The sequence below is a fragment of the Trypanosoma cruzi genome, genomic scaffold (assembly GCF_000209065.1).
Source record: "Trypanosoma cruzi strain CL Brener 1047053517089 genomic scaffold, whole genome shotgun sequence".
Lineage (NCBI taxonomy): Eukaryota > Euglenozoa > Kinetoplastea > Trypanosomatida > Trypanosomatidae > Trypanosoma > Trypanosoma cruzi.
This window is the reverse complement of record NW_001849567.1, coordinates 1-24,722: the sequence shown is the minus strand read 5'-3', so window position 1 is coordinate 24,722 and position 24,722 is coordinate 1. Positions and strand designations below refer to the sequence as shown.

At 56.5% G+C, this 24,722-nt stretch overlaps 2 protein-coding genes and 3 pseudogenes across 2 annotated transcripts, besides 8 other annotated features; all 5 read left to right on the top strand.

The window, feature by feature from the left end:
* Tc00.1047053508903.110 (trans-sialidase, putative) lies at positions 1 to 3,104 on the top strand (the record flags this gene model as incomplete). Its single annotated transcript, XM_806216.1, has 1 exon — positions 1 to 3,104. A coding segment is annotated over one exon (3,104 nt), but the record flags the coding sequence as incomplete, so codon positions are not given.
* Positions 1 to 11,327: a sequence feature (areas not merged during assembly with more than two copies in the genome that could not be assigned to a particular haplotype).
* Positions 3,193 to 3,235: a sequence feature (A-rich).
* On the top strand, positions 3,281 to 3,811 carry Tc00.1047053508903.100 (ATPase, putative; the record flags this gene model as incomplete). The annotated part of the gene is made up of 1 exon (XM_806215.1): positions 3,281 to 3,811. One exon carries the CDS (start codon positions 3,281 to 3,283, stop codon positions 3,809 to 3,811), a length of 531 nt encoding a protein of 176 aa, XP_811308.1.
* Positions 3,975 to 3,994: a microsatellite.
* Positions 4,045 to 4,068: a microsatellite.
* Positions 5,253 to 15,140, top strand: Tc00.1047053508903.90 (annotated as a pseudogene).
* Positions 6,548 to 6,635: a microsatellite.
* Positions 9,960 to 10,022: a microsatellite.
* Positions 11,328 to 12,527: a sequence feature (haploid, Esmeraldo-like haplotype).
* Positions 12,528 to 24,722: a sequence feature (areas not merged during assembly with more than two copies in the genome that could not be assigned to a particular haplotype).
* Tc00.1047053508903.30 lies at positions 17,990 to 20,332 on the top strand (annotated as a pseudogene).
* Tc00.1047053508903.10 lies at positions 21,670 to 24,687 on the top strand (annotated as a pseudogene).

Genomic DNA, 24,722 nt, shown 5'->3' with positions numbered 1-24,722 from the left:
ACCATCGCGGCATGACCGGATCCAGCGGAAGGAGGAGGGAAGGAAGAGAGAGTGAGCCGCAGAGGCCCAACATGTCCCGGCGTGTGTTTGCTTCTACGGTGCTGCTTCTCCTCGTCGTGATGATGTGTTGCGGTACCTGTGGAGCTGCTGCCGCCGGGGGCGGTAAGTCAAGTATTGCCATTAATCCATTTACAGGGACGACAAGGATAGATGCTACTTGTAAGGACGTTGGGATCAATACCGAAAGTGCTTCGCTCCGTGTTCCCAGTCTTGTTGAGGTGCAGGGTCATGTATTTGCTATTGCTGAAGCCCGTTGCAAGGATGAAGACAAGTGCAGCGACGTCAGCTTTACTGGGATTGCGTCAAAGTACCTTGATTTAATTGGTGTCGCTGGTTCAACGGAGATCTCGACGGCAGATGCAAGTATCTTTGGCGCAGATCTTCTAAAGGAAGGGTCTGAGGGCATCCACACCACAAACGGCATAACGCGGCCAACGACGCTTGTGCTTGGGGACAGTGTCTACATGCTCCTGGGAAACCACAGCCATACAAAGAAGTCGCAGGTTGAAGGTACGAATGAGCCAGGCCTTTTACTCGTGAAGGGAACTCTCACTGAAGAAAATGGAAAGAAGAAAATCAGATGGAATGAGACCCATTTGGTGAACCCTGAACCCAAAGGATATTCTCATTCCTTGACCGAGTTAATTGGCGGTGGAGGATCGGGTGCTGTGATGGGTGACGGCGCGCTTGTGTTTCCTATGCAGGCCAAAGGCAAGGATGGAACGAGAGTTTTGCTTTCTATGCGTCTCCCCAAGTCAGGGAACAAATGGCAGCTTTCATACGATACGCCTGGTAACGGCTGCAGGGATCCAACCCTGGTGAAGTGGAAAGAAGGAGACGACGAAATACTCTTCATGATGGCTCATTGTGCTGGAGGCTACTATGACGTTTACAGGTCCATTTCGGATGGAGTCAACTGGTATGATCACTTAAAACCAATTACCCGCGTGTGGGGCAACTCACACAATCGAACAGGGTACGGTGTCCAGAGTGGATTCACCACCGCAATCATTGAGGAAAAGGAGGTGATGCTCATCACCGCGCCGGTGTATGCGAAGGAGGACAATGGAAAGGGTCGGCTCCATCTTTGGGTGACGGACAAGGCACGTGTGTATGATGTTGGGCCGGTATCCCGTGGAGAAGATGACGCTGCCGCGAGCTCGCTGTTGATGAAAGAGAAGAATAAGGAGTTGATTTCACTGTACGAGAACAAGAAAGACGGATCATACAATCTTGTTGCTGTGCGTCTGACCGAGAAACTGGAGCGGGTAAAGGAAGTGGTGAAGACATGGAAGGATTTGGACGGCGCCTTGCAATCCTGCAGTTCCGTTTCCAGTGGCACTGTTGACGCGCACAAAAAGGGTATGTGCAATGGTCCTGTTCCCACTGACGAGCTTGTTGGCTTCTTGTCTGGTAACTTCTCTGATAACACATGGAGGGACGAGTACCTCGGCGTGGACGCCATTGTCCATGGGTCAGCAGGAAAAAGGATAGAGGGTCCCAATGGACTGACGTTCAAAGGACCCGGAGCATGGGCGGAGTGGCCTGTTGGCGACATGGGGCAGACTGTGCCGTACTACTTTGCGAACAACGAGTTCACTCTTGTGGCGACGGTGTCCATCCACGAGGTGCCGAAGGAAGACAGCATCCCTTTGATGGGTGTGAGGATGAATGACACCGACAGCACGGTGCTTTTTGGTCTGTCGTACACCCATGACAAGAAATGGTTGGCCATACCGGGGAATCGTGGTGATGCGGAGTATTTTGATGATTGGGAGCCAAACAGGACGTATCAGGTGGTACTGCGAATGGATGATGATGATGAATGGACTGTCTTTGTAGATGGAAAGCAAATCGACCACAAGAGATATGATAAGAATCTGTTTAACTCGCACAGGATCTCACACTTCTACATCGGTGGGGACAGTAAGCACCAAAGTGCAACGGGCGGCCACGTGACTGTGACCAACGTCATGCTGTACAACGAGAAACTGTTTGGAGATGATAAGCTGGATGAACTCCATGCCAGCAAAGTCAATATTCCATCACTGGGTGCTGAGAAACAACCCACAGAACAGGCGGCCAACACGGGCGCTTTGGTTGCTTCCGAGTCAAAGAGTGAAGAAATCACCGCCAGCCATGAGGAATTGAATGAGAATGATACTGAAAAACAAGAGGAAGAAATCGTCCATGATCTGGTGCCAGTAGCGTCCTCTTCCACGGTTGCCGGGGGATCCTCTGTTTCCGAACCCGCCATCGCAGCGGAGAGCGCAGGGAACTCTCGTCAAGAGGACAATGCCCAGCTTTCCGAAGACAAAACGTCTCAGCAAACCACGCCGCATGAAGACTATAAATCGATGCAACGGGATTCAGATGTGCAGCCACAAGACCCACACTCAGAGGTATTAACGGAGGTCGCTGATGTTGAAGGATCCTCTGAAAGTTATGATACACAACAGCCAGAGGAGGATGGAGAAGCGGATGGCAGGAGTGGCGGATCAGTGTCTCCAGTGACTGCGTCATTGAGTATGGACACTGCCACTGCACCAGTGTACGGTGAGCACCAAGTGCAACAAAGCACTGAGCCTTCCACTGAAAATGACGACGTGCGGTCCATTGGAACCGGAACCACTGGCGCGGAGGAAAGCCTCAGCCTCGAGGCGGGGGGCAGAAATTCCGAGAGAACAATGGGCTTAGACAGCAGCCTCACTCCTTCAAAGAGTGACGCCGAACCGACCTCCGCGGAGGACACCGACAACATCTCTTGGACTGAGAGGGCTGAATTTTCTGTTGAGGACGGCAAGGAGGTGCCACAGACGGTCGACACCGCACCGGGTAATACAAAAACCACGCCTGGGGAAACCAAGATCCCGTCGGAGTCTAACACTACAACCCCCTCGGACACTGACATTTTGCTTGAGAACGGGCATTTGGGCGAGTTGGCGGCCATGTATCTAATTGGTGACAGCACCGTGCATGGGTATGTGTCCCGGGTGTTGTTGCTGCTGCTTCTGGGGCTGTGGGGCATTGCGGCTCTCTGCTGAGGTGTGAGGGATGAATGTAATTGCGGCTTTTCGTGGAGCAACAACTGAGCGGCATCCCAGCTTTACCCAATGGATTTTGTTGATTCCATTTTTTTTTTCTTTTTGCTTTCCTTGTTTTTTTTTTCTTTTTTGCAAATCACTTCCCTTCTTTTGCTTGTTGCTTTAGGACAATCACTATGGACGTTTTTTTTTTCTTTTCCACATTGTTAATTGTTTCTTGCTGCACTCTTCCTGTGAGGGGTGCCGTGTGTTTCCCGCCCAACTGCTCCACTTGCACACCCACCGACACGCTCATGACGACGGCCCTGTGCGCCTCGCCTGCTGCACGCATGAGGAGGGGCCGCGACGAACGGCGCGCTGAGGGAGCCGTGACGTGTGGGCGTGCGACGAGGGCCTGTGGGGCGGAGCACACATTTCTTTCCCTCTTGTTTTTTTTTTTTTTTGCGGCCAGGGCGGGCAGACACCCGCAGCGCCACACACACAGCCACACCCTGCCGCCGTGTTTTTCTTTTTTGCTTTTTGTGTGCATTTTACGCGCTGGCAGTGCCGTCAGCATTTTTCTCCCCCTGATGATTTTTCTTTTTTTTGCTGCGCTCACTCTCCCGATGGAGAGACGCGACTCCCGTCATGTCTGCGTGCTTCTCTCATCCTTCCCACACAAACATACGAGTGACTGTGCTCTGCGGGCCGCACTCACACGCCGATGAGAGGGCTGAGGGGAGCAGCAACCCGCAGATAACCCCATGAAATATAAACGATGTGCGGACACATGGAGGTCGGACGGTTGAAAGGCATGTAAATATTTAATTTTCTTTTCCGGGCAAAATATATACAGACAGTTTGGTGTGGCCACACGGCAGCTAGGCGAATTTATTATTATTATTATTATTGCTTTTTTTTTTCTTATTTTTAAATTTGTGTGGAACAGTAATAGAGGACGTTTTTTTTTCTTTTTTTTTTTTTTATGACGGGGTTTATATAAGAAGGGGGTGGCTAGGAAAAGTTTTCTTTTATTTTGAATAAATCTTCTGTGGTTTGCCGCTGATCGGGCTGCAGTGCAATCCTGAGTTTGAGCAGCCCTTCCATTCTTCTTTCTTTGGACATGCGCCTCTGCTGTGCATTTGTGTTTGTGCGTCTCTTCAGATGCTTTACGCTTCTTCTCTTTTTTGTTTTTTCTTTTTTTCCCACTTTTATGCTTTGTGTTTCCGCAGGCACACACAGCCACACGCGCAGGACACACACATTGCAGTGCAGGTGGATGCTTCTTTTGTACTCGGTGCTGGCAGTTGCGTGTGGCTGCTGCTCCCCGTTGTCTTGGTGAGTGAGGAGGCGCGTGACGGCGCCCGGTGGAGAGAGAAGGCACCGACCGCTGCTGACGGTGACGGTCTTGGCTGCAGGTAATCTGACGGGATGGCGTGACTGGTGTCACAGTTAACCGAGATGGATGAGGACCGCACCGCATCTCTTTTTCGTCTCATCATCCTCTCATTCCACGGCAGACACACACAAACGCAAAGTGCGGCGGCGGCGCGATCACCATCCGTACGGCTGCGAGTCAATCGGGCTGTGCAATTGATGTGGATCCTTTTTCCCCGTGTCTGAGTACTGCCGCCGTGCTCCTTCATTCTTCCTTTTGTCATTGTGTATGCCGTGCGCGTATGAGTTCGCTGTTTCTTGTGCAGTGCCGACTCATTGGTCACACCAGCGACACCAGTGGTCATGTTTGTTTTTGCCGGGACCCTGTTACTTGGGACGGTGGCTGTGTGGGGCTGCGCGGGCGGTGGGAGGGTGATGGTGCTACTGAATTGATTGCGTCTGCGCGGTTTCCTGTTGGCGTTTTTACTGTGTTTGGGACTTTTTGTGGCCGGATGCCTCTGCGTGCCACTGTATTTGGTTAATGTGGTTGCTTCCTTTTGTTCCTTTTCTGATCGTGCAGTTAGAGTTACTTTTGCTTTACCAGCACAACTACCGTTTCAAGGTGTTAGGGATTAATTGCAGTATTAGGATTAGTAGTGGTATAACGATCTGGCGGAATTGTGTTTCTGGATTTGCCATCTGTAGGAAGGGATTTGATAGACAGGAGGAATGGTCGACGGGGCGAGTGCGACACACCACGAGAGTTCTGTTGGTAACTGTTTGGGTCGGTGAATGTGGTCTGCGGTGGGTGCGTGTCCGCGCGGCTGGCACTGTGTGTTGCGCATGGCCATTGCGGCTGTGCGTGCGGCGCTGCTTGTGGCGTTGGCGCTGGTTGCGGTGGCGGCGTGGATGCCCGCGGTGCATGCGGTGGTGTTGCGACTGCGGGGCGGTACGGTGGACAGAGCCATCACGGTTGGCCGCGCCGTGGACACGGTGCTGATGGACGGCGTGTCCATCACGAACGGCGTGGCTGTAGTGTTCGACGTGCCGGCGATGCTTCCCGGCGCGCTGCGCATCGAATTGAGGAACTGCGTGTGCGACGGCGGTGCACAGATCTACGTGCGGGGCTACAGCGGCGAGCCGGCGAGTGACCGGAGCCTGGAGGTGAGCGTGAGCGGGCTGTCCGGCGGCTACTGCTCGCTTGTGTTTGTGGACAACCTGCCGGCACACACGAACGTGACGGTCCGTGACTCGACGATTGTGACGCCGGGGCCGATGCGCTACTCGCAGCTGAGCGGGCTGACGGACGCGGTGGCGTCGCCGCTTGTGCTGCACGCGACGTCGCTGTTGCTGACGCAGCTGCGTGTGAGCAACACTGTGCTGAGGTCGTTTTACGCGGGCGGGTCGGCGGTGCACGTTGGCGGCGGTGTGGATCTGCTGTCGAGCGCGGTGGTACTTGACGGCGTGTTGCTGGAGGCGTCGGGCGGTCCGACCGCGTTCGCGATGCGTGTGGCGTCCTCGTTGCGTCACAGTCTGCGGAGTCACCCGGTTTTCTCCGTGACAAACGTGTCGGTCGTGAGCGGCGGCGGCGGCCTTGTGCTTGGCGAGTGCCTCGCGGTGTTTGACTCGGTGCTGCGCTTTGTGGGCGTCGAGGGGTCTGTTGCGTCGCCGCTGGTGCGCTGCGACGGTGGGACGGTCGATGTCGGCGGGTGGCTGGACCTGCACGACGTGTGGGCGGTGGGCGAGGCGTCGTCGGTGGCGTCGCTGTCGGAGGTGACGCTGAGCGGCGGTACCGTGTCGATTGCGCGCTGCGCTGGCACTGCCGCGACGCTTGTCTCCGGGCCGACGATCGCGAGCGGCGTCGTGTCGGTGCAGTGCAACCGTGCCGGCGGCCGGGTGCTGCAGAGCAGCGGCGACTACCGCATGGCCGGCCTGCCCTCCGTGAGCGTGGTGCCGTGCGACGGCTGTGAGGCAGCGCTGGCGTGCTTCGATGCGCTGACGGCGTCATTCTCCGACTGCGTGTGCAGCTGCCGTGCCGGCGGTGTGGGCGATGCGTGCCTGCCGTTCAACGTGCCGCCTGCGAGGGCCGGCGGCGGTGGTGGCGGCGCGGAGGGCTGCGTGAGTGGCGTGACGCTGACGGAGTCGGTGACGGTCGGCGGCTGGCGTGCGACGGCGTGCTTCGACTCGGTGTTGTTCAGTGGACCGATCACTGTGGCGGTGGACCTGCGCTCGATGGACGTGTTCGCTGACGCGCTGAACGTGACGCTGCGACACTGCGTGCTTGCGGGCGGCGCGCAGCTGCGGATTGGTGGCCTCAGCGAGAGCACGGCGCGCCCGATGTCCCACGCCCTCGTCAACATAACGAACGTGACGTCGCTGGAGGGCACGATTGTGCTACACGGCGCGATGCCGCTGCACTCGAGTGTGCTTCTGGCGAACTCGACGCTGCGCGCGACGGTTGACAGGTCGCAGTACGTGCCGACGACCCGTGGACACGCGGGGTTTCGATACGACCCCGCGCTTGTTCTGGACGGCGTCCGGCTTCTGTCGACGCGGTTTGTCATGACGCGGTCGGCGCTGGTGTGTGGCGGGAGTTCGTGCGTTGCGATCCTTGTGGAGCGCGGCCTTGACGTGAACCTGTCCAGCGTCCTCTACAAGGACAACTGCGTTGTCATCTCGGAGACGTACGTGATGTACGCTCTTGCGTCGGACCTGCGTGTCAGCGGCGGCTCCATTTTCTCCATACAGAACAGCTCGTGGAGTGCACCGAGCACCGAGTACTACAGGGGCGCGTGTGTGTTTGAGGGTGTTGCGGTGGCTGGCGGCAGCGTGCTTCAGGTTGTGTCCAGCAATTTCCGTCTTGGTCTTGCCATGCTCATTGCAAACACGCTGACCGTGACTGGCGGCAGCTGGCTGGTGCACCGCGACAACGGGTTCCGCACCGCCTACGTTGTGTACTTGGCTAAGGAGAACGGCGTGGCGTTTTGCGATCGGAGTGTGTGGTCGATACTTGACAACAACTTCACGTACGGCTCGTACTCGTCAACCATTGCATGTATGACAAACGATTGGTCACCACCGTCCGACTTGCGCCCGATCATCTACGGCGTGTGCAACGAGGCAAGGAGCTCTCCTGTGACGAATTACAAAGAAGAGCTTAATATTGGGACGCCCGTGACGGTGTTGGACTGCGGTGCGTGCACGGTGGCAGCATCAGCTTCGTGGACGATCCTGATCCCGGTGTGCGTGGTCTGTGCTTCGTCAACGTGACCTTCACTGCCGCGATCGTGCTGGATCTGTCGTATTTCGACGAACCACAACAGACACTCAACATCACGCTGCTGCAGTGCGTCCACATGGGCCTGTTGATCAAGGGAAGTGGTGCGAGCGTGCACGTGAACGTGACATCCTCGATGTTGGATTCTGGTGCTTTGGTGTTTGAGGGAGATTTTGGCGCGAGCCCCCAGATACTGGAGGTGGGTAGTACGCTTGTGACGACGTCGTCTTACGCCATTTTATTTGTGAAGTTTTTTCTTGGTGTGAACTCGACGCTGCTGCTGCTTGACAACAACTTGGAGGGGAGTATTTGCGCGTTGTATATTTCCAATGCTGCTGTTGATGGTGGCGGGGTCATTGTGAAGGGAAATACGCTGAGGGCAACGAGGGACGATGACGGCGTAGAATCATCTGTTTATGCTCATGCTATTGATGTGAGGAACGGCGGCTACCTTGACGTTGAGAACAACACGATGAGCGCGGTCAATGGCTTTTATTTTCACGGGGATACCACCGTGAGCACCGCGGGGCTGCTGCGAGTGGCGAACTGCACCTTTATTGGCAGCACGAAGGTTTCGACTTCTGCGCTGTCGTATTTGTATGGCTCGGTGACACTCGAGGGTGGTGCGCAGTGGCGTGTGGAGGGTAACAGCGTGAGTGCAGCCTCGTTACTAAATATTCCTCATTTTCAGCACAAAATTCAGCTGTCGGGCAGCGGCACCACCGTGATGCTTGCACACAACCGTCAGGTGGACTTAAGGGTTTTCTTCGCCAAATTTCTCCCATCGAGCATTGTCGTGACGTTACCCGCGTGGTTTGTCGTTGGGTGCAACCTGCGGGACGGTGAGGAGGTGTCGTACAACGGTGTGTTTCCGGAGGACTTGGTGGTGTTCAGGTGTGGCACATGCAATGAAGACGCGACGTGCTACATGCCCGGTACGGAGTCGGTGGACCGCGGCTCGTGCTCGTGCAGCTGCAGGGACGGATGGCATGGCGCGTCGTGTCTTCCCTTCGAGGTGCCCGACACGGTTGTGCCGCCCGTAGCGGAGAGAGCCGTCGACGGCGACACGAGCTGCGTGGTGAACCAGACGCTGACGAGCCTCGCGCTGAACATGTGGAAGACGCACCACTGCTACGTGGGTGTGACATTCAGCGGCGTGGGTGCTGCGCTGACCTTTTTCTTCAACAGTATGCCGCTGCATCTCCCCATCAACATCACGCTCACTGGATGCACATTCCGTGACGGACCCGCGCTGCAGTTTGTTGGTGGCGCTGAGGCGGCCGAGTCATCCGGCGTCCTGATCCGCGTGAGCCAGACGGTGATGCGGTCCTCCGTTGTTTTATTTAGGCGTGCCCTCCCGCAGCACTGCGACATTGCCGTCACGGAGGTTGATGCGGTGCAGTCCACCGAGGTCCAGCTGCCGCACATTATGAGCAACATGCTGAGCGTCGTGTTACTGCAGACCGTTGTTTTAGGCGCGTCTTCGCTGTTGGTCAGCAAAGTCAGGGCGCGTGCAACGAAGTACGATGCGTTTGGTTTTTACTCTACCGGGACGCTAAAGCTGGTGAGTGCTAGCTCACTGTACGTGCGGTACTGCAGCTTTGATGGGTACATGCATCTGTTGTACATGTACAGGCTCAGTGTGAGTGATCACTCTGTTTTTGCTTCGCTCAACAATACAATGTCCTCCGGGACAAGCCTGCTGTATCAGTGCCAAGACATTCAGCGTGTCGGAACATAGCGTGTTGCGCGTGGTGGGGAACAGCGGCTCCGTGTCCAACGCCATATATTCACTAAGCTTTTTTACCGTCCGCCATTCAAGCTGGCTGGATTGGCGTGACAACGACGTGGAAGTGGGTGCGATGTTTAATTACTCCATAATAACTACTGTGAACATCGACGGCAGCAGTGTGGTGACGCTGACGGGCTGGAAGATGGGCTCGACGGGGTTGTCGGTCTCCTTGCTACCTCTGGTTGACGCCGGCTACCGGTTTGTTGCTGGGTGTCTGACGGTCGCGGGACGGAAGGTGACGACGGCGGCTGAACTGGAGCTTCACGGCATCACCGACGTGACGACGGTTGCCGCGTGCGGGGAGTGCACGAAGTACGGCGACTGCTTTGCTCCGCTGACGACGGCTGTCAGCGACTGCAAGTGCCGGTGCGCTGCTGGAGGGCACGGCGATGTGTGCGTCCCGGCGCCTGTGCCTGCTGGCCTACTGTCACCGCCGCCGCCGCCACCGCCGCCACCACCACCGCCGTCGCCACTGCTACCGTCACCGCCGCCGGTTGGTGAGTGCATCAGCGACATGGTGTACCCCGAGGTTGCGCAGACAGTGGGTGGCGGGCTGTCGTGGCTGTGCTACCGCAACGTGACGTTCAGCGGGGGCGGCACGAGCCTGACCGTGCTGATAGGGGCGATGACGGGCGACGTGGCGAATGTCACGTTCGATGGATGCACGTGGAGGGACGGCGCCGTGCTGGTGCTGTTGGGAAACGCGTACGCCGCTGTGGGGTCGCTGAAAATCGTCATCACCGGCAACACGTTTGGTGACGCGCTGCTCAGCCCGGAGGGTGGGTTTCCACCGCACACGAACATCACGATCAGCGGGAACCGCTTTGCGGTCACGAGGCTTATCCCTCGGCAGGGTTTGGGCCTTAGGAAGCCGTCGTGCGTTGTGATGAATGAACTGGTGATCAGCAATGACTCCGCGGTGGTGCTCAGTGGCAATGTGTTTCAGACCGTGACGGCATCGTCAGGCGCCATTCGAGTTGTGGGATCTGCGCTGAGGGTGTCGTGGCACTCCGTGTTTGCGGTGGTGGGCAACACATTTCATATGGCCGGCGGTGACAGTACGCTGATATATCTTGAGGGGTCTAGTGAGTTCTTTTCGCTGAATGTACTGAACAACTCTGCCGTGGTGATCCGAGGCAATCTTGTGTCGAGGCCGCTGAAGCACTTCATTTTATTCTTCTGGACCTCACGTGTGGAGTCTCTGTCGGCGGTTGTGTTTCAGGGCAACGACATGCAGGGAAGCTTGGTTGTGTTTTATTCAACTTTTTCTTCCCACATCTACTACAACTCCTGGCTGCAGTTGAGCGGCAACTCTTGCCGTGAATCCCCATCGGAAGCGTTTGCTGTTTTTAACCCTACGGTGAGTCTCCGCGACTCCACGGTGTCAGTGTCTGGCAACCGATTCATGTCCTGCACGGACACGCCGACAGTTCTGCGGGTACCCACGGCGTCCCGCGATCTCACAAAGGGAGCGATTGTGGCCGCGTGCAACACTGTGAACGGCGGTGAGAGAGTGAAATACAGCATCCCGTCCGTGTACAATGCCACCATCCTGACCTGCAGAGATCCATGTACCCTTGCGGCGTCGTGCTTCCCCGCGTACATGACGACGACCTCGAGTGATGGCTGCGCCTGCACTTGCGCGGAGGGCGGCCATGGCGATGCGTGCCTGCCTGTTGCTGCTCCCGAGCCACCGAGCACCGAAGGCGCCGAATTGTGCGTGCGGGACGTGCGTGTGGGTGTGGAGGTGAGCGCTGGTTTCGGGACGTCGGTGGCGTGCTACGTTGGTGTGACCTTTGCGGCGGACGTCGTGGTGGAAATGGAGTCGATGTCAGGGAGCGTGCGCAACGTGACGCTGGCGAACTGCACGTTTTTGGTCGGAGCGAGCCTGTACGTTGTTGGGTGGCGGTCCGACCCGCCTGCTGGCGAGCGCGCCGAAGTGTTGATCAGCGGGCTTGAGTCGCGCTCCGGCGGCGGCGTGCTGGTGGCGAACCGATACCCGCCGGGCTCACGTGTCACTGTGGTGGACTCGGTGCTGATCACAGAGGCACGTGTTGCGTACCGCGGCGCCCACGACCTTGGCGATGCCTCCGCGTGCCTTGTGGTGCACAAGGTGAATCTGACTGGGAGCGTGCTGACCATTGCGCGCACGCATGTGGCGGCGGTGTTTTGCGCCGCTGTTGGCGTGTTGGTGGTTGGCGGCGTGGCGCTGTCGTCGCCCGGTGCGCTGTACGTGGACGGACTGTCGGTGCAGACGGCGCTGGGGCTGGGGCGCATTTGAGGGTGGCGTGCAACTACGCCGGTGGGCGAGTCCTGTCGACGGCGGAGGAGTACGCAGCGGCTGGTTTTGGCGACGCTGGGAGCATCGACGTTGCTGGGTGCGACGACTGCGACAGGGACACGCACTGCTACGTGCCCGGGACGGCGTCTGCGAGCATGAAGAACGGTGTGTGCGTGTGCGCGTGTGGCAGTGGCGGGCACGGCGAGGCGTGCGTGCCTGTGGAAGCTCCTGCGCTGCCGCCTGCCGTGGGCACTGCGCCGAGTATATTCGTCCGCGAGGGCGTGACGGTGCAGTCGGTGTTCGTTGTGCCTGCCGGTGCGAGCGAGGTGACGCTGCGCCACGTTGTGCTGGACGGCGTGAGTCCGGTGCTCTACGTGCCGTGGATGGCGCGGGACGGCGTGCGGATCGTTGTGGAGAACGTGTCGCTGCTGAACGGTGCCGTGCTGTACGTGATGGGCGGTGGAGGGTTGCGCGGAGCGGGAGCGGCGGGGAGCGGCGGGGAGCGACGAGAGCGGTCCGGTGGAGCTGTCGGTGTGCGGTGTGGAGGCGCTGAATGGTGCGCTTGTGCTGACCGGGACTTTTCCCGTGGGGTCCGTGCTGACGGTGACCGACTCCCTGCTGGTTGCCGCGAGGTCGACGCCGCTTGTGTATCTTCCCGGCTCGCAGTCCTCGCCGTACGCACCGGTGCTGGTGCTGTCGGGCCTGCGGCTCGTGCGGTCCGTGCTGGTTGTGTCCGGCGTGGCCCTCGTGACCGTGATGACTGGTGGGCGGACGGTGGTGGTGGACGGCGCGGTGCTGGAGCTTGTCGGTGGCGGTGTCGCGCTGGACGCGGCTGTGTTCGGTGGCGAATATGCGTTGTACGCGAGTGCGCGCGTGGCTGCGTCTAGGGACGCTGTGCTGCGCGTGTCGGGGAGCCAGGTGTACGCCGCGCATGGGTTGGTGTTTGACAGCGGGGTGGAGTCCAACGCGTCCGCCGTCGTGGTGAACGACAACGCCGGTGCGCTGACCGATGGCGCGCTGCTGGTGCTGCGGGGGATCGGCGTCGTTTGTGTCCGGGTCGTGGCTGTCGGTGCGCGGCAACAGCATCAGCGGCAGGCTTCTGTCGGTGCCGTCGTACCCGCGCAGTGCGGAGCTCGCGCAGAGCACGCTGACGCTCTACGGGAACGCCGGCAGTGGGCCCGTCGTGATGGACGGTAGCGTTACGCTTGGGGGCGCCGGCCGAAGGTTCGTCGTGGGGTGCCTGACGCTCAACGGGCAGGCGCTGCAGCCGATGGACTACAGGTCCGCCGGCATCATTGGGAATTCCGCCTCGTGGCGTGTGGTGTGTGCGACGCCGACGTGCGCTGCTTTGTTGCTGCGACGAGGGCGATGTCGGGGTCGTGCGGCTGCCGCTGTGCTGAGGGCGGGTACGGGCGCGACTGCCTGCCGGTGTACCTGCCGCACGTGGACGGGTGCAACCGCACGCCCGGCGTGCCGCTGCTGGGCCACACGACGACGCTGACGGAGACGCGCAGCCTGACGCCGACGTGGACGCCGCGCCTGAGCACGGCGCACTACAGTTCGACGCGGCACGGGCCGACGGAGACCCTGCAGGTGACGGAGGCGGTGGCACTGCCGCTCACACGGACCCCGACGGCGTCGGTGAGCAGCACGCCGTGGTGGAGCGAGGTGGCGTGCCCGACGCTTGCCGTGACGACGACGGCGGCTGGTGGGAGCCTGACGCAGAACGACATCCGCGGCGGTGGGAGCGCCTTCCCGACGCTGCTGATGGTGGCGCTGCCGCCGCCGTTTCGTTGGGCAAGCGATCCGGGGCTCGGCACGCACCTGAGCTTTGTGCCGGTGGCGACCTTGCAGCCGCGCGGGTTTGGCGGTCCGTGGGGAGCGATGCTGCGCAACGCGACGTGGGTGCGCAACGCGACGAATCCGTCCACCGTCCTGGAGCTGGCTGTGCCCGTGCACCGCGGTTACTTCATTGTTGCCGACGAGACGATAGTCATTCGCTGCGACGCTGCGGCGGTGTTCGGGGGCTGCAAGGGAGTGCTGCTTGGGTCCTTCACGATCAGGCCCGACACGCTGCCCGCCGCTGCCAGCGCCCTCTCTGCGATCACCGGCGTTGTTGCGGGTGCGACGGCTGTTGCTGTGGTGGTGACTGGCGGGCTGGGCTCCATCCTGGAGATGCAGGCACTCGGCGTGTTTGCGAGGATGCCATGTGCCTCGGCGCAGGAGCGTGCGAGCACCGTTGCGCTGCCGTGCTTCCTGTCGGTGTTCGCTGCCCTTGACCCGCTGTGGATGGTGGTGGGCAACGCGCTGCTCGCCGCTGTGTTTGGGTGCGTGCACTACGGTGTGACGGCCGCCTTCCAGCGGTGGCGCGGCGTGGACGCGGCGAGTGCGTGGACGGCGATGCGCTTCCCGAGCCTGACGTACGTTGTGGCGCACGCGATGCACCTCGGCATCTTTTTTGGCTCCGTGTTTGCACTGGCGATGCCCGACGCTCGCGTGCAGCACCGCGTGATTGGCGTTGTTGGCGTGCTGTACGGCGTGGCGTTCCCTGCTGGCGTGTGCTACTTGATTGCCCGCCACACGGGCGCGAGCTTCACGAGGTACTGGCAGTTTTTGAGGAAGCCGCTGCACGAGCGCCTGCTGTACCCCGTCGGGTATTGGCACCCCGCGGCGCAGCAGCGGATGTACGGCGGCATGCTGACGAACATGAGGGGCAACCACGTGTACTGGTGCGTGTTCCAGCTGTCGGTGCTGTGTGTGGTGTGCCTGATTGCGGCTGTGCACCCGCCCGTGGGAGGCTGCCACGTCCAGTACTTCTGCATGGCGGCTGTGCTGCTTGCGGGTGCGGGCGTGGTTGCCTTCACGAACATGATGCGCTCGGCCTTCCTGACGGTGATGCACACTGCGGGCTTTGTGCTGCTTGCTGTGCTTTGTCTGGTGAGCGCGGCTAACCATCTTGCGCCGAGCGACAGCGGTGCGAGGGCGTACGCGGCGATCGTGCTGCTGCTGACCACTGTGCTGCTTGCGGTCACTGTGTACAATGTCGTTGTGTGGTACGCGGAGGACCGCCACTGGCAGGAGCTGCGCGAGCCGCAGCGTGGTGGGCTGGAGGCGCTGCTGCGCGATTATGAGATGAGTGACGAGGACGTGCAGAAGCTCCACGACATGACGTCATCGTCGCATGCCTCAGGCACCACCGTTGCGTCGTCGTACCGACCACCCGCACAGCTGCAGCCCATGGCCGGTGACACCCGCTCAGACGCCCTGAGTCTGCTCGACCGTGCATCCAGTGCGAGCTGCAGCATTAATTATGCTCCTCTGGACAGGTGAAGATGCTCCGCTTGACGAAAAATTTAGCGCAGTTGCTTTTTTTTGGGGTGGAAAGGCTCCACCACTCAACAGTACTGTTACGCGGCGAGAAGACGCAAAGCCCCTCGCAGATGCGGCATAACGTGGATGCGTCTGGCGGATATCTTCTCTTTCCATTATTCATAGATTGATTGGGCGATTGATTTGGTGTTCTTATTTTATTTTATCGATTATCGACGACAGCGGATTATCGGGGTATCACGCTAGCCCGGGGCGGATGCGTAACGGGTGTGTGCGTGTGTTTTACGGCCTTCGCTGCAGCACCGAATATGGGGGCTGGTACTCTCTCCCTCATATCTGTACTCTGTAATGAGTACGTGCTCGACGACGGTGGCTGATGTGCGGATCATAGGATGCGTTCGGCAAAGCGTTAGGGAAAACAATCGATGAAGCCCTTCTGTGAGGCGTCACCTCCTGGAAGTTGTGAGTGTGCGTTGCTGGCTGACATGAGGGAGGGCGTGGGAGCCACGGCTGTGCAGCTGCGCAGCCACCAATCGGACTCCGCACTGACAGCGTCATTGATTGTTGGTTTGTTTCTATTTTTGTGCGGGTGCCTGCAGTGACTCTCTCTCCTGTTCCACGATGACTGTGTGGGAGGGCATGCCTGTCACTTTTTATACTTCTGATGCTGTGTAGAAAGTACAACAAGAGAAAGAACGAAGAATTATGCGGATTGATGTATTACTTTGCGTATGCATATATATATATCGATGCATTTCTGTGGGGTATTTCATTATTTTCTTTTCTCTTTTTTCTCTCATTCTTTTTCGTTGCTCCACACGTGTCTCAGTGTTTGCTTTAGTACGGCCACACACGGGTAGTTTGAGCCGCGAATAGTTTTTTCTTTTTGAAGTCATTTTGTGTTGGGCAGTAACGTGGGCACGTTCGCCAAGTGCCCACTCTCCACAGCATGCTGCCTGATATTTTGGGGTTATCCCAGATGTAACGCAGGGACCACCGCCGTGGCACTCATGGGAACTAAGATGGGACGCAGGACAGAAAAAATATTGTGTGGCACTTGTGTCTGTTGCATTTGTTCTGTTGGGGAGGTCTTCAATTTAGAAAAAGAGGGATGAACATTGCACGATTCCGTGGCTTGGAGGAGTTATTGCCCTGCCCCTCTTTTTTTTAAATATTTTTGTATGATCTTTGTTTCCCACCCGTGTCTGCCCGATTGCCTCCCCTGAGTGGAGCTGCGCCATGGCCATCCTTTTTGTTGTTTGTGGGAGGAAAAACACATTGCGAGCGACGAAACCACACGTCATGCATGCGGCGTCCAGGGAGGTACGTATTTGAGGTGGAGTGCACATATGTGGATGTCATTTGAGACGAAACGGGGGTTGACTGCCCAACCGTCACTTCCTTTCTGGAGAGTGTGCTCCTCTTTTCATTTGTTGCCCTTTTGTGCCAGGGCACGGCGGGATTGGGGAGCACCGTCCCACGAAAGGCCTTGCACACATACACACTCTCATGCCACTGTCGTCTCCGAATTCAGGAATAAAACCCAAATTCCTGCTGCTTTTTGCGTTGGCGTAATTACTTGTTTATTAACTGACGCCATTCTTTCCGGCGTGTCACTTTGATTGGATTGTGTGGGATCGCTTGTTAACGCCGTTGGACAAAGCAGGTTGACGCTTTCAAGTATTTCAATGTCATCCTGCGCGCACGCATTCCTTTGTACGTTCTGTTGATGTGTACTCAAACAGCGAGGAGTCCGGAACCATGCGTGCGTGGAATTTGTCCTGCCATGTGGACTGCGGGCAACACCGAGGGGCTGCCACTTTGACTCCGCAGAGTTGTTGCGTCTCTTTGCAGGGTTGGCAGGGAAACTCCATGCCTTCTGCTACTGCTGGTGTGTCCTTAACTGTCACTCCATGCGAAGTAAAGTATTTCAGCGAGTGAGGGTGTTGATTGGGTTTGTGTGTACTCTGATTCTGTTTGCTACTTTGTGCGGGCAGGCAACACTTGAGTGGTGGTAAAATGGAGCGGGGCGATGCATGGCCGCGTCCCGCCTATCGTTCGGTGCACGATGGTGTGGTGCACATTGTGGTGTTAACTCTGCGATGTGACTGCGGTCTCCTGTGCGGCAATGGTGGTGGGTGGACGAGAGTGTTGACCCGCGGCGGGACGGTGGGATCGTGTTTTCTTTTTTTTATTTGTGAAGGTGCACACTCATTACTGGTGTTGGTAATGGGGCAAACACACCGATAAAGTGAATAAAATAAAATAAAATAGAAAAAGACTATAATGTGGCGGTGTTGTGGCCGATTGCACGTTGCGTTGCTGCGGAGGCGATGGGCCTCGACTGCTTCACCGACAGGCGTTGCAGTGCGGCTGCATGGCGCACCGACAGCCCCGCCGTGCGAGTGCCCCGCCCAACGCCGCCGGGACTGTGAGACGGAACAGCCGCGACTGTCCTTTGGAGCCATCGGCGCCTCGCCGTGGCTCGGGCGATGGTTCCGACGCTTCAACTTGCAGAGGAGTTGGGGAAAGGCGGCGACCGCGGTGGACTCCTGATTGTTGGCTGGCCGAAGTACTGCTGGAGGGAAAGGAACGCATCACCAACATGTGGCTGAATGATTTTCTTTGGGGTTATTTTGCCGGCAGGGGCGTTGTGGAATTCGATGGGAGGGTCTATATGCAGGACCTTTTAAGAGTAGCCCCAATGAATTCATCCAAGACGAAGTGTTGTTGATCACAATAAAGGCATCGCCGCCATACCAAGAGCTGAGAAAAGAGTGTGAGGAGTTGTGCATTCTATTGGGGGCTTCACATAAGCTTAAAAAAGAATATATTGTCACTCTCAACCGATGGAGGGAATTTGAAAGGAAGGATACGGTCACTCCTCCTGCAAGGGCACAAATAACCACAGCCTGCTCTCATGTACTGAGAGTAGAGAGGCGGAAAGCGGAAGAAAGGGAAAGCCGAGATCGACAAGAGCTGGGGATTGAAGTTTCCACCAGGATTAAGTATGCGGTGTTTGAAGGAAGGGTTTGCGTGGATAAAATGAGGCTGAACGATTTTCTTGCGATGGAGTTGGACGGCAGGGGCGCTATGGACGCCAATTGGGGTGTCTTGCTGACGGCGTTCTTTAAGGGCCCCAAGAAGTATATTTGCGATGCGGGAGTATTGGGCGAAATGCAGGCATCCGATCGTTATGCGATGATGGAGAGGACTGTAAGGGATGAAATGGACATGGAAGAGGATGTACGCAAGCTTTACGAGCATTGTACGAGTTACTGAGGTGGTTGGTGGCCGCTGCGGAGGTAAAGGCAAGTGCTCATGAAGTCACTAAAAGTTTTTTGGATGCAGCCGCCGAGGAAGCGAGGAATCCAACGACGACGAGTGCACCGAGATACCTGGAGGGATGCTAAGAGTCTGTGCACGATGCGAGGTGGCATCATGTCGTGGAGGTTCCTGACGGCGAGGGGACGGGAATGGATGTGAGGGAGGGGGAGCCACCGCAGTCATGGAGGCACAGGGCAGTTGGCGAATTTCTCGAAAAGGATGACGGAGTGCAGCAATCCGGTGCAGCGCGTCCCAGACTGCTGGTGCTCACCTCGGACAAGGGATGGCCGTACACGTGGAAGGAGGATGAATCCACTCGTGATTGCCATGTGAACTGTGAGGTGGAGCGAGTGTGGCAGATCGTCAAGGGCGATCCAACCAAATGGTCCAGCAGTAACGGTGAGGCCGGCTTTACGCCCAAGAAGCGTGTGTTGATTGGGACGCCCGGGATCGGGAAGTCGATGGCTGCCGGTTCGTACCTCCTCTACCAGCTGCTGCGCTACGATGCGGAGCAACTCCAAATGGTTATGAGCTTTGTTGGTGGAGTTAAGGCGTAAGTGTTTGACAAGACCAGCAAGACGGTGGAAAAACACATCGATGAGAACATATGATCAAACTTGTGAAGGAACTGTCTTGGCGCGGGATGAAGGGGTATATTATCTACGAATTGGGAGGCAGGTTTGATATTCTGCCTCCTTGTTTGCCTCCCGGAGAATGGGTCATGATTGTGGTGGCCACACTAGAGAAAACAAGTTACATACACTGGGCGAGTGAAAAGAGAGCCGTACGAATCATAATGAATTGCCCTGATGGGAGCGATGTGAAGGCAATGTGCGTTTGGAAGAGGCGCAATCAACCCGTGTAGCAGCAAGCGGAACACTGGCGAGAGTTGAGGGGTCGCATGGATAAAGTGGGACCGATTCTTCGCTACATCTTTGATGAAGGGAACTATAACGCACGGATCGACGGTTGCCACAGCTTTGTGGATAGGACGCCCTTTTGGGGAATCGAGAGTAGAGTTACTTTGTTTTTGGAACTTCCAAAACTGTGAGAGGATAATAAGGCGCTCGAATATCTTGCGAGGATTGTCCGAGTACGAGGAGAGCGCAATGGCGAGTCGCCTTTCAATGCACCGATGACTGCCCACCTCGCAAGTGAAACATTGTGCATGTTGGCACAGTTAATGACGCAGGCTGAGTTTAACTTATTTGAATCGAGGATTGGTGATCATCTCATATACGCAATTTTTTGGGAAGAGCACCGTGTTTGCATTTTTGAATGGGAATTTCATGACTGAAATAATTTATACACTGAAGGAGCTGAGGCCACCATCACGACGTCAGTAACGCCTCTGTGCGCCGGAGGTGTACTCGCAGGAGGGCCCCACCAGCCATTATTTTTTGCCGTCGGTGGAACGCATTGACAAGAAGACTTGTATAAACCACCGGGTGCCGTACATACCGGAGGTTGAGAAATTTCAGTTGTTAGACGCCTTTTTCTTCATGGAGTTAAATCCGAGGACGCTGGTTGGGCTGCGGATGACTACGGCGGGTGGGCACCACACCACCGCCAGCACTGTGCGGCAGTTCGCTGAGTGTCTGGCGGCGTATTTTAGTGGTTGGGAGGAATCATCCCGAGACATGTCGTGGGATATTATTTATGTGCAGTACGCAGACGGCACGCCGATGAACGACTGGCTGGCGGAGATGTGATGTTGTAAATTCCGATAATGTGAGCGAGAAGGAAAACCAAAAAGTTGCGTGGTTCCGGAAGGAGAAGGCGCGCCAGTACCAAGTGCCAATATAATCCTAGGACTTTAGAGGATAAGACGCTCACCGCAGTGTGGAAGAACCACCGAAATATGAAAACAAATTAGGGAGGGAAGGGGGCAGTTTCGATTATTGGTAAAAAGTATTTGGTGACTTATTTGTTTTTGGATACGTGTGTGTGTGTGTGTGCATACGGTGCGGGTGCACCATCCCCATGCGGCAGCATAGCACAAAAGTGTTAAGAATGTTCAACGCGAGTGATAATAGCAGTGACAGAAGAAATTAAGTGGGGAAAGGGAAATTTATATTTTTGGTAAAAAACATTGGGTGATTTCTATATAGTATGTTAGTTGTGTGTATACGAGGCATAATTGGAGAATTGCCTCGGTATGAGGGAATCATTGTGGCTGGCGGTGTCGCAGTACTACTGCATTGCCCATTTTCTTCTGTTGTGTTCGAAGGCCCATCACCAACGGAAGCATCTTTAAGGGATGGACGAAGGATAATTTCTATTGAGGAAATGATGCACTCCGTGTGACCGCATGGAGTGAGGCGCCGCGTCATGGATGGATGAGGAATCGCTTCGCGCGTGGCTCTTTGGGTGATTGCTTGCTCGGTGTGCGTTGTGTGTCGGCAGCGGGCTGTGGCTGTATCCCGTTGTCCGTGGGATTGAACTGGAGGCGCTGGCGGTGTGTGCGTTTTTGTGTGGAGGACCAAATCTTCTCACCCGCGGACTGACGGCACTGCGATGGTGTTTGTGTGTGTGTGTGAGGGCTAGTGTGGAGTCGCCGGCCAGGGCGAGGCCCTTGGCGATGCTTTTCCTGCTTGTCTTTTGTTCATTCCGTGTGTGTTGTGCTGCTTCTTGCTTTTCCCCCTCTCACCATTTTCTCCTGTGTTCCTGCGTGGAGTGGCCGCATGCTCACGGGCCATGTTGATTGTGAGTGCCTCTTGACGGCATTCATCTCTCTCCGCCTGTCTGTCTTTCATTCCCTGTTGGGTGTGAGGCGTGTTGCACCGCGTGAGGGCTGGCCCGCACACACCGATAGCCCGCCGTGACTTGCCGTGTTGCTGCTCTTTTCTGTGGGCGATGGTCCTCCGTGCCGTCCCTTCCGGATTGTCTCGTGCCTCGCTCTCTGCGTGGGTGCTCTGCTCTGCTCCTTACTGATATTTCTGGTGTATTGCCGCTGTTGCTGCTGTACTCTCCACTTCTTGAACACAGACACGCTAGGAAGGAAAGAAAACAAGCTTTAAACGCTACTGTGTAATTCGAAGGCACTGAAAGGATCAACAGCACACACACCGCCCACACACACATATTGATATGCTCTCACGTGTTGCTGCAGTGAAGACACCCCGCACACACAACCATCGCGGCATGACCGGATCCAGCGAAGGAGGGGGAAGGAAGAGAGAGTGAGCCGCAGAGGCCCAACATGTCCCGGCGTGTGTTTGCTTCTACGGTGCTGCTTCTCCTCGTCGTAACGATGTGTTGCGGTACCTGTGGAGCTGCTGCCGCCGGGGGCGGTAAGTCAAGTATTGCCATTAATCCATTTACAGGGACGACAAGGATAGATGCTACTTGTAAGGACGTTGGGATCAATACCGAAAGTGCTTCGCTTCGCGTTCCCAGTCTTGTTGAGGTGCAGGGTCATGTATTTGCTATTGCTGAAGCCCGTTGCAAGGATGGAGACAAGTGCAGCGACGTCAGCTTTACTGGGATTGCGTCAAAGTACCTTGATTTAAGTGGTGTCGCTGGTTCAACGGAGATCTCGACGGCAGATGCAAGTATCTTTGGCGCAGATCTTCTAAAGGAAGGGTCTGAGGGCATCCACACCAGAAACGGCATAACGCGGCCAACGACGCTTGTGCTTGGGGACAGTGTCTACATGCTCCTGGGAAACCACAGCCATACAAAGAAGTCGCAGGTTGAAGGTACGAATGAGCCAGGCCTTTTACTCGTGAAGGGAACTCTCACTGAAGAAAATGGACAGAAGAAAATCAGATGGAATGAGACCCATTTGGTGAACCCTGAACCCAAAGGATATTCTCATTCCTTGACCGAGTTAATTGGCGGTGGAGGATCGGGTGCTGTGATGGGTGAGGGCGCGCTTGTGTTTCCCATGCAGGCCAAAGGCAAGGATGGAACGAGAGTTTTGCTCTCTATGCGTCTCCCCAAGTCGGAGAACAAATGGGAGCTTTCATACGATACGCCTGGTAACGGCTGCAGGGATCCAACCCTGGTGAAGTGGAAAGAAGGAGACGACGAAATACTCTTCATGATGGCTCATTGTGCTGGAGGCTACTATGACGTTTACAGGTCCATTTCGGATGGAGTCAATTGGTATCCATCGGGTCAGCCAATTACCCGCGTGTGGGGCAACTCACACAATCGAACAGGGTACGGTGTCCAGAGTGGATCCACCACCGCAATCATTGAGGAAAAGGAGGTGATGCTCGTCACCGCGCCGGTGTATGCGAAGGAGGACAATGGAAAGGGTCGGCTCCATCTTTGGGTGACGGACAAGGCACGTGTGTATGATGTTGGGCCGGTATCCCGTGAGGATGATGACGCAGCCGCGAGCTCGCTGTTGATGAAAGAGAAGAATAAGGAGTTGATTTCACTGTACGAGAACAAGAAAGACGGAGCATACAGTCTTGTTGCTGTGCGTCTGACCGAGAAACTGGAGCGGGTAAAGGAAGTGGTGAAGACATGGAAGGATTTGGACAGCGCCTTGCAATCCTGCAGTTCCGTTTCCAGTGGCACTGTTGACGCGCGCAAAAAGGGTATGTGCAATGGTCCTGTTCCCACTGACGAGCTTGTTGGCTTCTTGTCTGGTAACTTCTCTGATAACACATAGAGGGACGAGTACCTCGGCGTGGACGCAAAGGTGAATAATGGGGAGAGAAGGGTTCCCAATGGACTGACGTTCAAAGGGTCCGGAGCATGGGCGGAGTGGCCTGTTGGCGACATGGGGCAGACTGTGCCGTACTACTTTGCGAACAACGAGTTCACTCTTGTGGCGACGATTTCCATCCACGAGGTGCCGCAGAGTGGCAGCATTCCGTTGATTGGCGTGAGGATGAATGACACCAGCAGCACGGTCCTCTTTGGTCTGTCGTACACCCATGACAAGAAATGGTTGGCCATACCGGGGAATCGTGGTGATGCGGAGTATTTTGATGATTGGGTGCCAAACAAGACGTATCAGGTGGGACTGCGAATGACTCTTGATGAATGGACTGTCTTTGTAGATGGAAAGCAAATCGACCACAAGAGCTATGATAATAATCTGTTTAACTCGCACAGGATCTCACACTTCTACATCGGTGGGGACAGTAAGCACCAAAGTGCAACGGGCGGCCACGTGACTGTGACCAACGTCATGCTGTACAACGAGAAACTGTGGGATTATAAGCTGGATGAACTCCATGCCAGCAAAGTCAATATTCCATCACTGGGTGTTGAGAAACAACCCACAGAACAGGCGGCCAACACGGGCGCTTTGGTTGCTTCCGAGTCAAAGAGTGAAGAAATCACCGCCAGCTATGCGAAATTGAATGAGGATGATCTTGATGAACAAGAGGAAGGAATCGTCCATGATCTGGTGCCTGTAGCGTCCTCTTCCACGGTTGTCGCGGGATCCTCTGTTTCTGAAACCGCCACCGCAACGGAGAGCGCAGGGAACTCTCGTTTAGAGGACAATGCCCAGCTTTCCGAAGGCGAAACGTCTCCGCAAACCACGCCGCATGAAGCGAAGGAATCGATGCAACGGGATTCAGATGTGCAGCCACAATACCCACAGTCAGAGGTATTAACGGAGGTCGCTGATGTTGAAGGATCCGCTGAAAGTTATGGCACACAACCATCAGTTGAGGATGGAGAAGCGGATGGCAGGAGTGGCGGATCAGTGTCTCCAGTGACTGCGTCGTTGAGTATGGATACGGCCGCCGGACCAGTGTACGGTGACCAACAAGTGCAACAAAGCACTGAGCCTTCCGCTGAAAATGACGACGTGCGGTCCACTGGAACCGGAACCACCGGCGCGGAGGAAAGCCTCAGCCTCGAGGCGGGGGACGGAAATTCCGAGAGAACAATGAGCTCAGACAGCAGCCTCACTCCTTCAAAGAGTGACGCCGAACCGAGATCCGCGGAGGACACCGACAACATCTCTTGGACTGAGAGGGCTGAATTTTCTGTTGAGGACAGCAAGGAGGTGCCACAGACGGTCGACACCGCACCGGGCAACACAAGCACCACGCCTGGGGAAACCAAGATCCCGTCGGAGTCCAACGCAACAACCCCCTCGGACACTGACATTTTGCTTGAGAAGGGGCATTTGGGCGAGTTGTCGGGCATGGCTCTATTTGGTGACAGCACCGTGCATGGGTATGTGTCTCGGGTGTTGTTGCTGCTGCTTCTGGGGCTGTGGGGCATTGCGGCTCTCTGTTGAATGAATTGGGGGAGAGAAAAATTGCGAAATTCTGT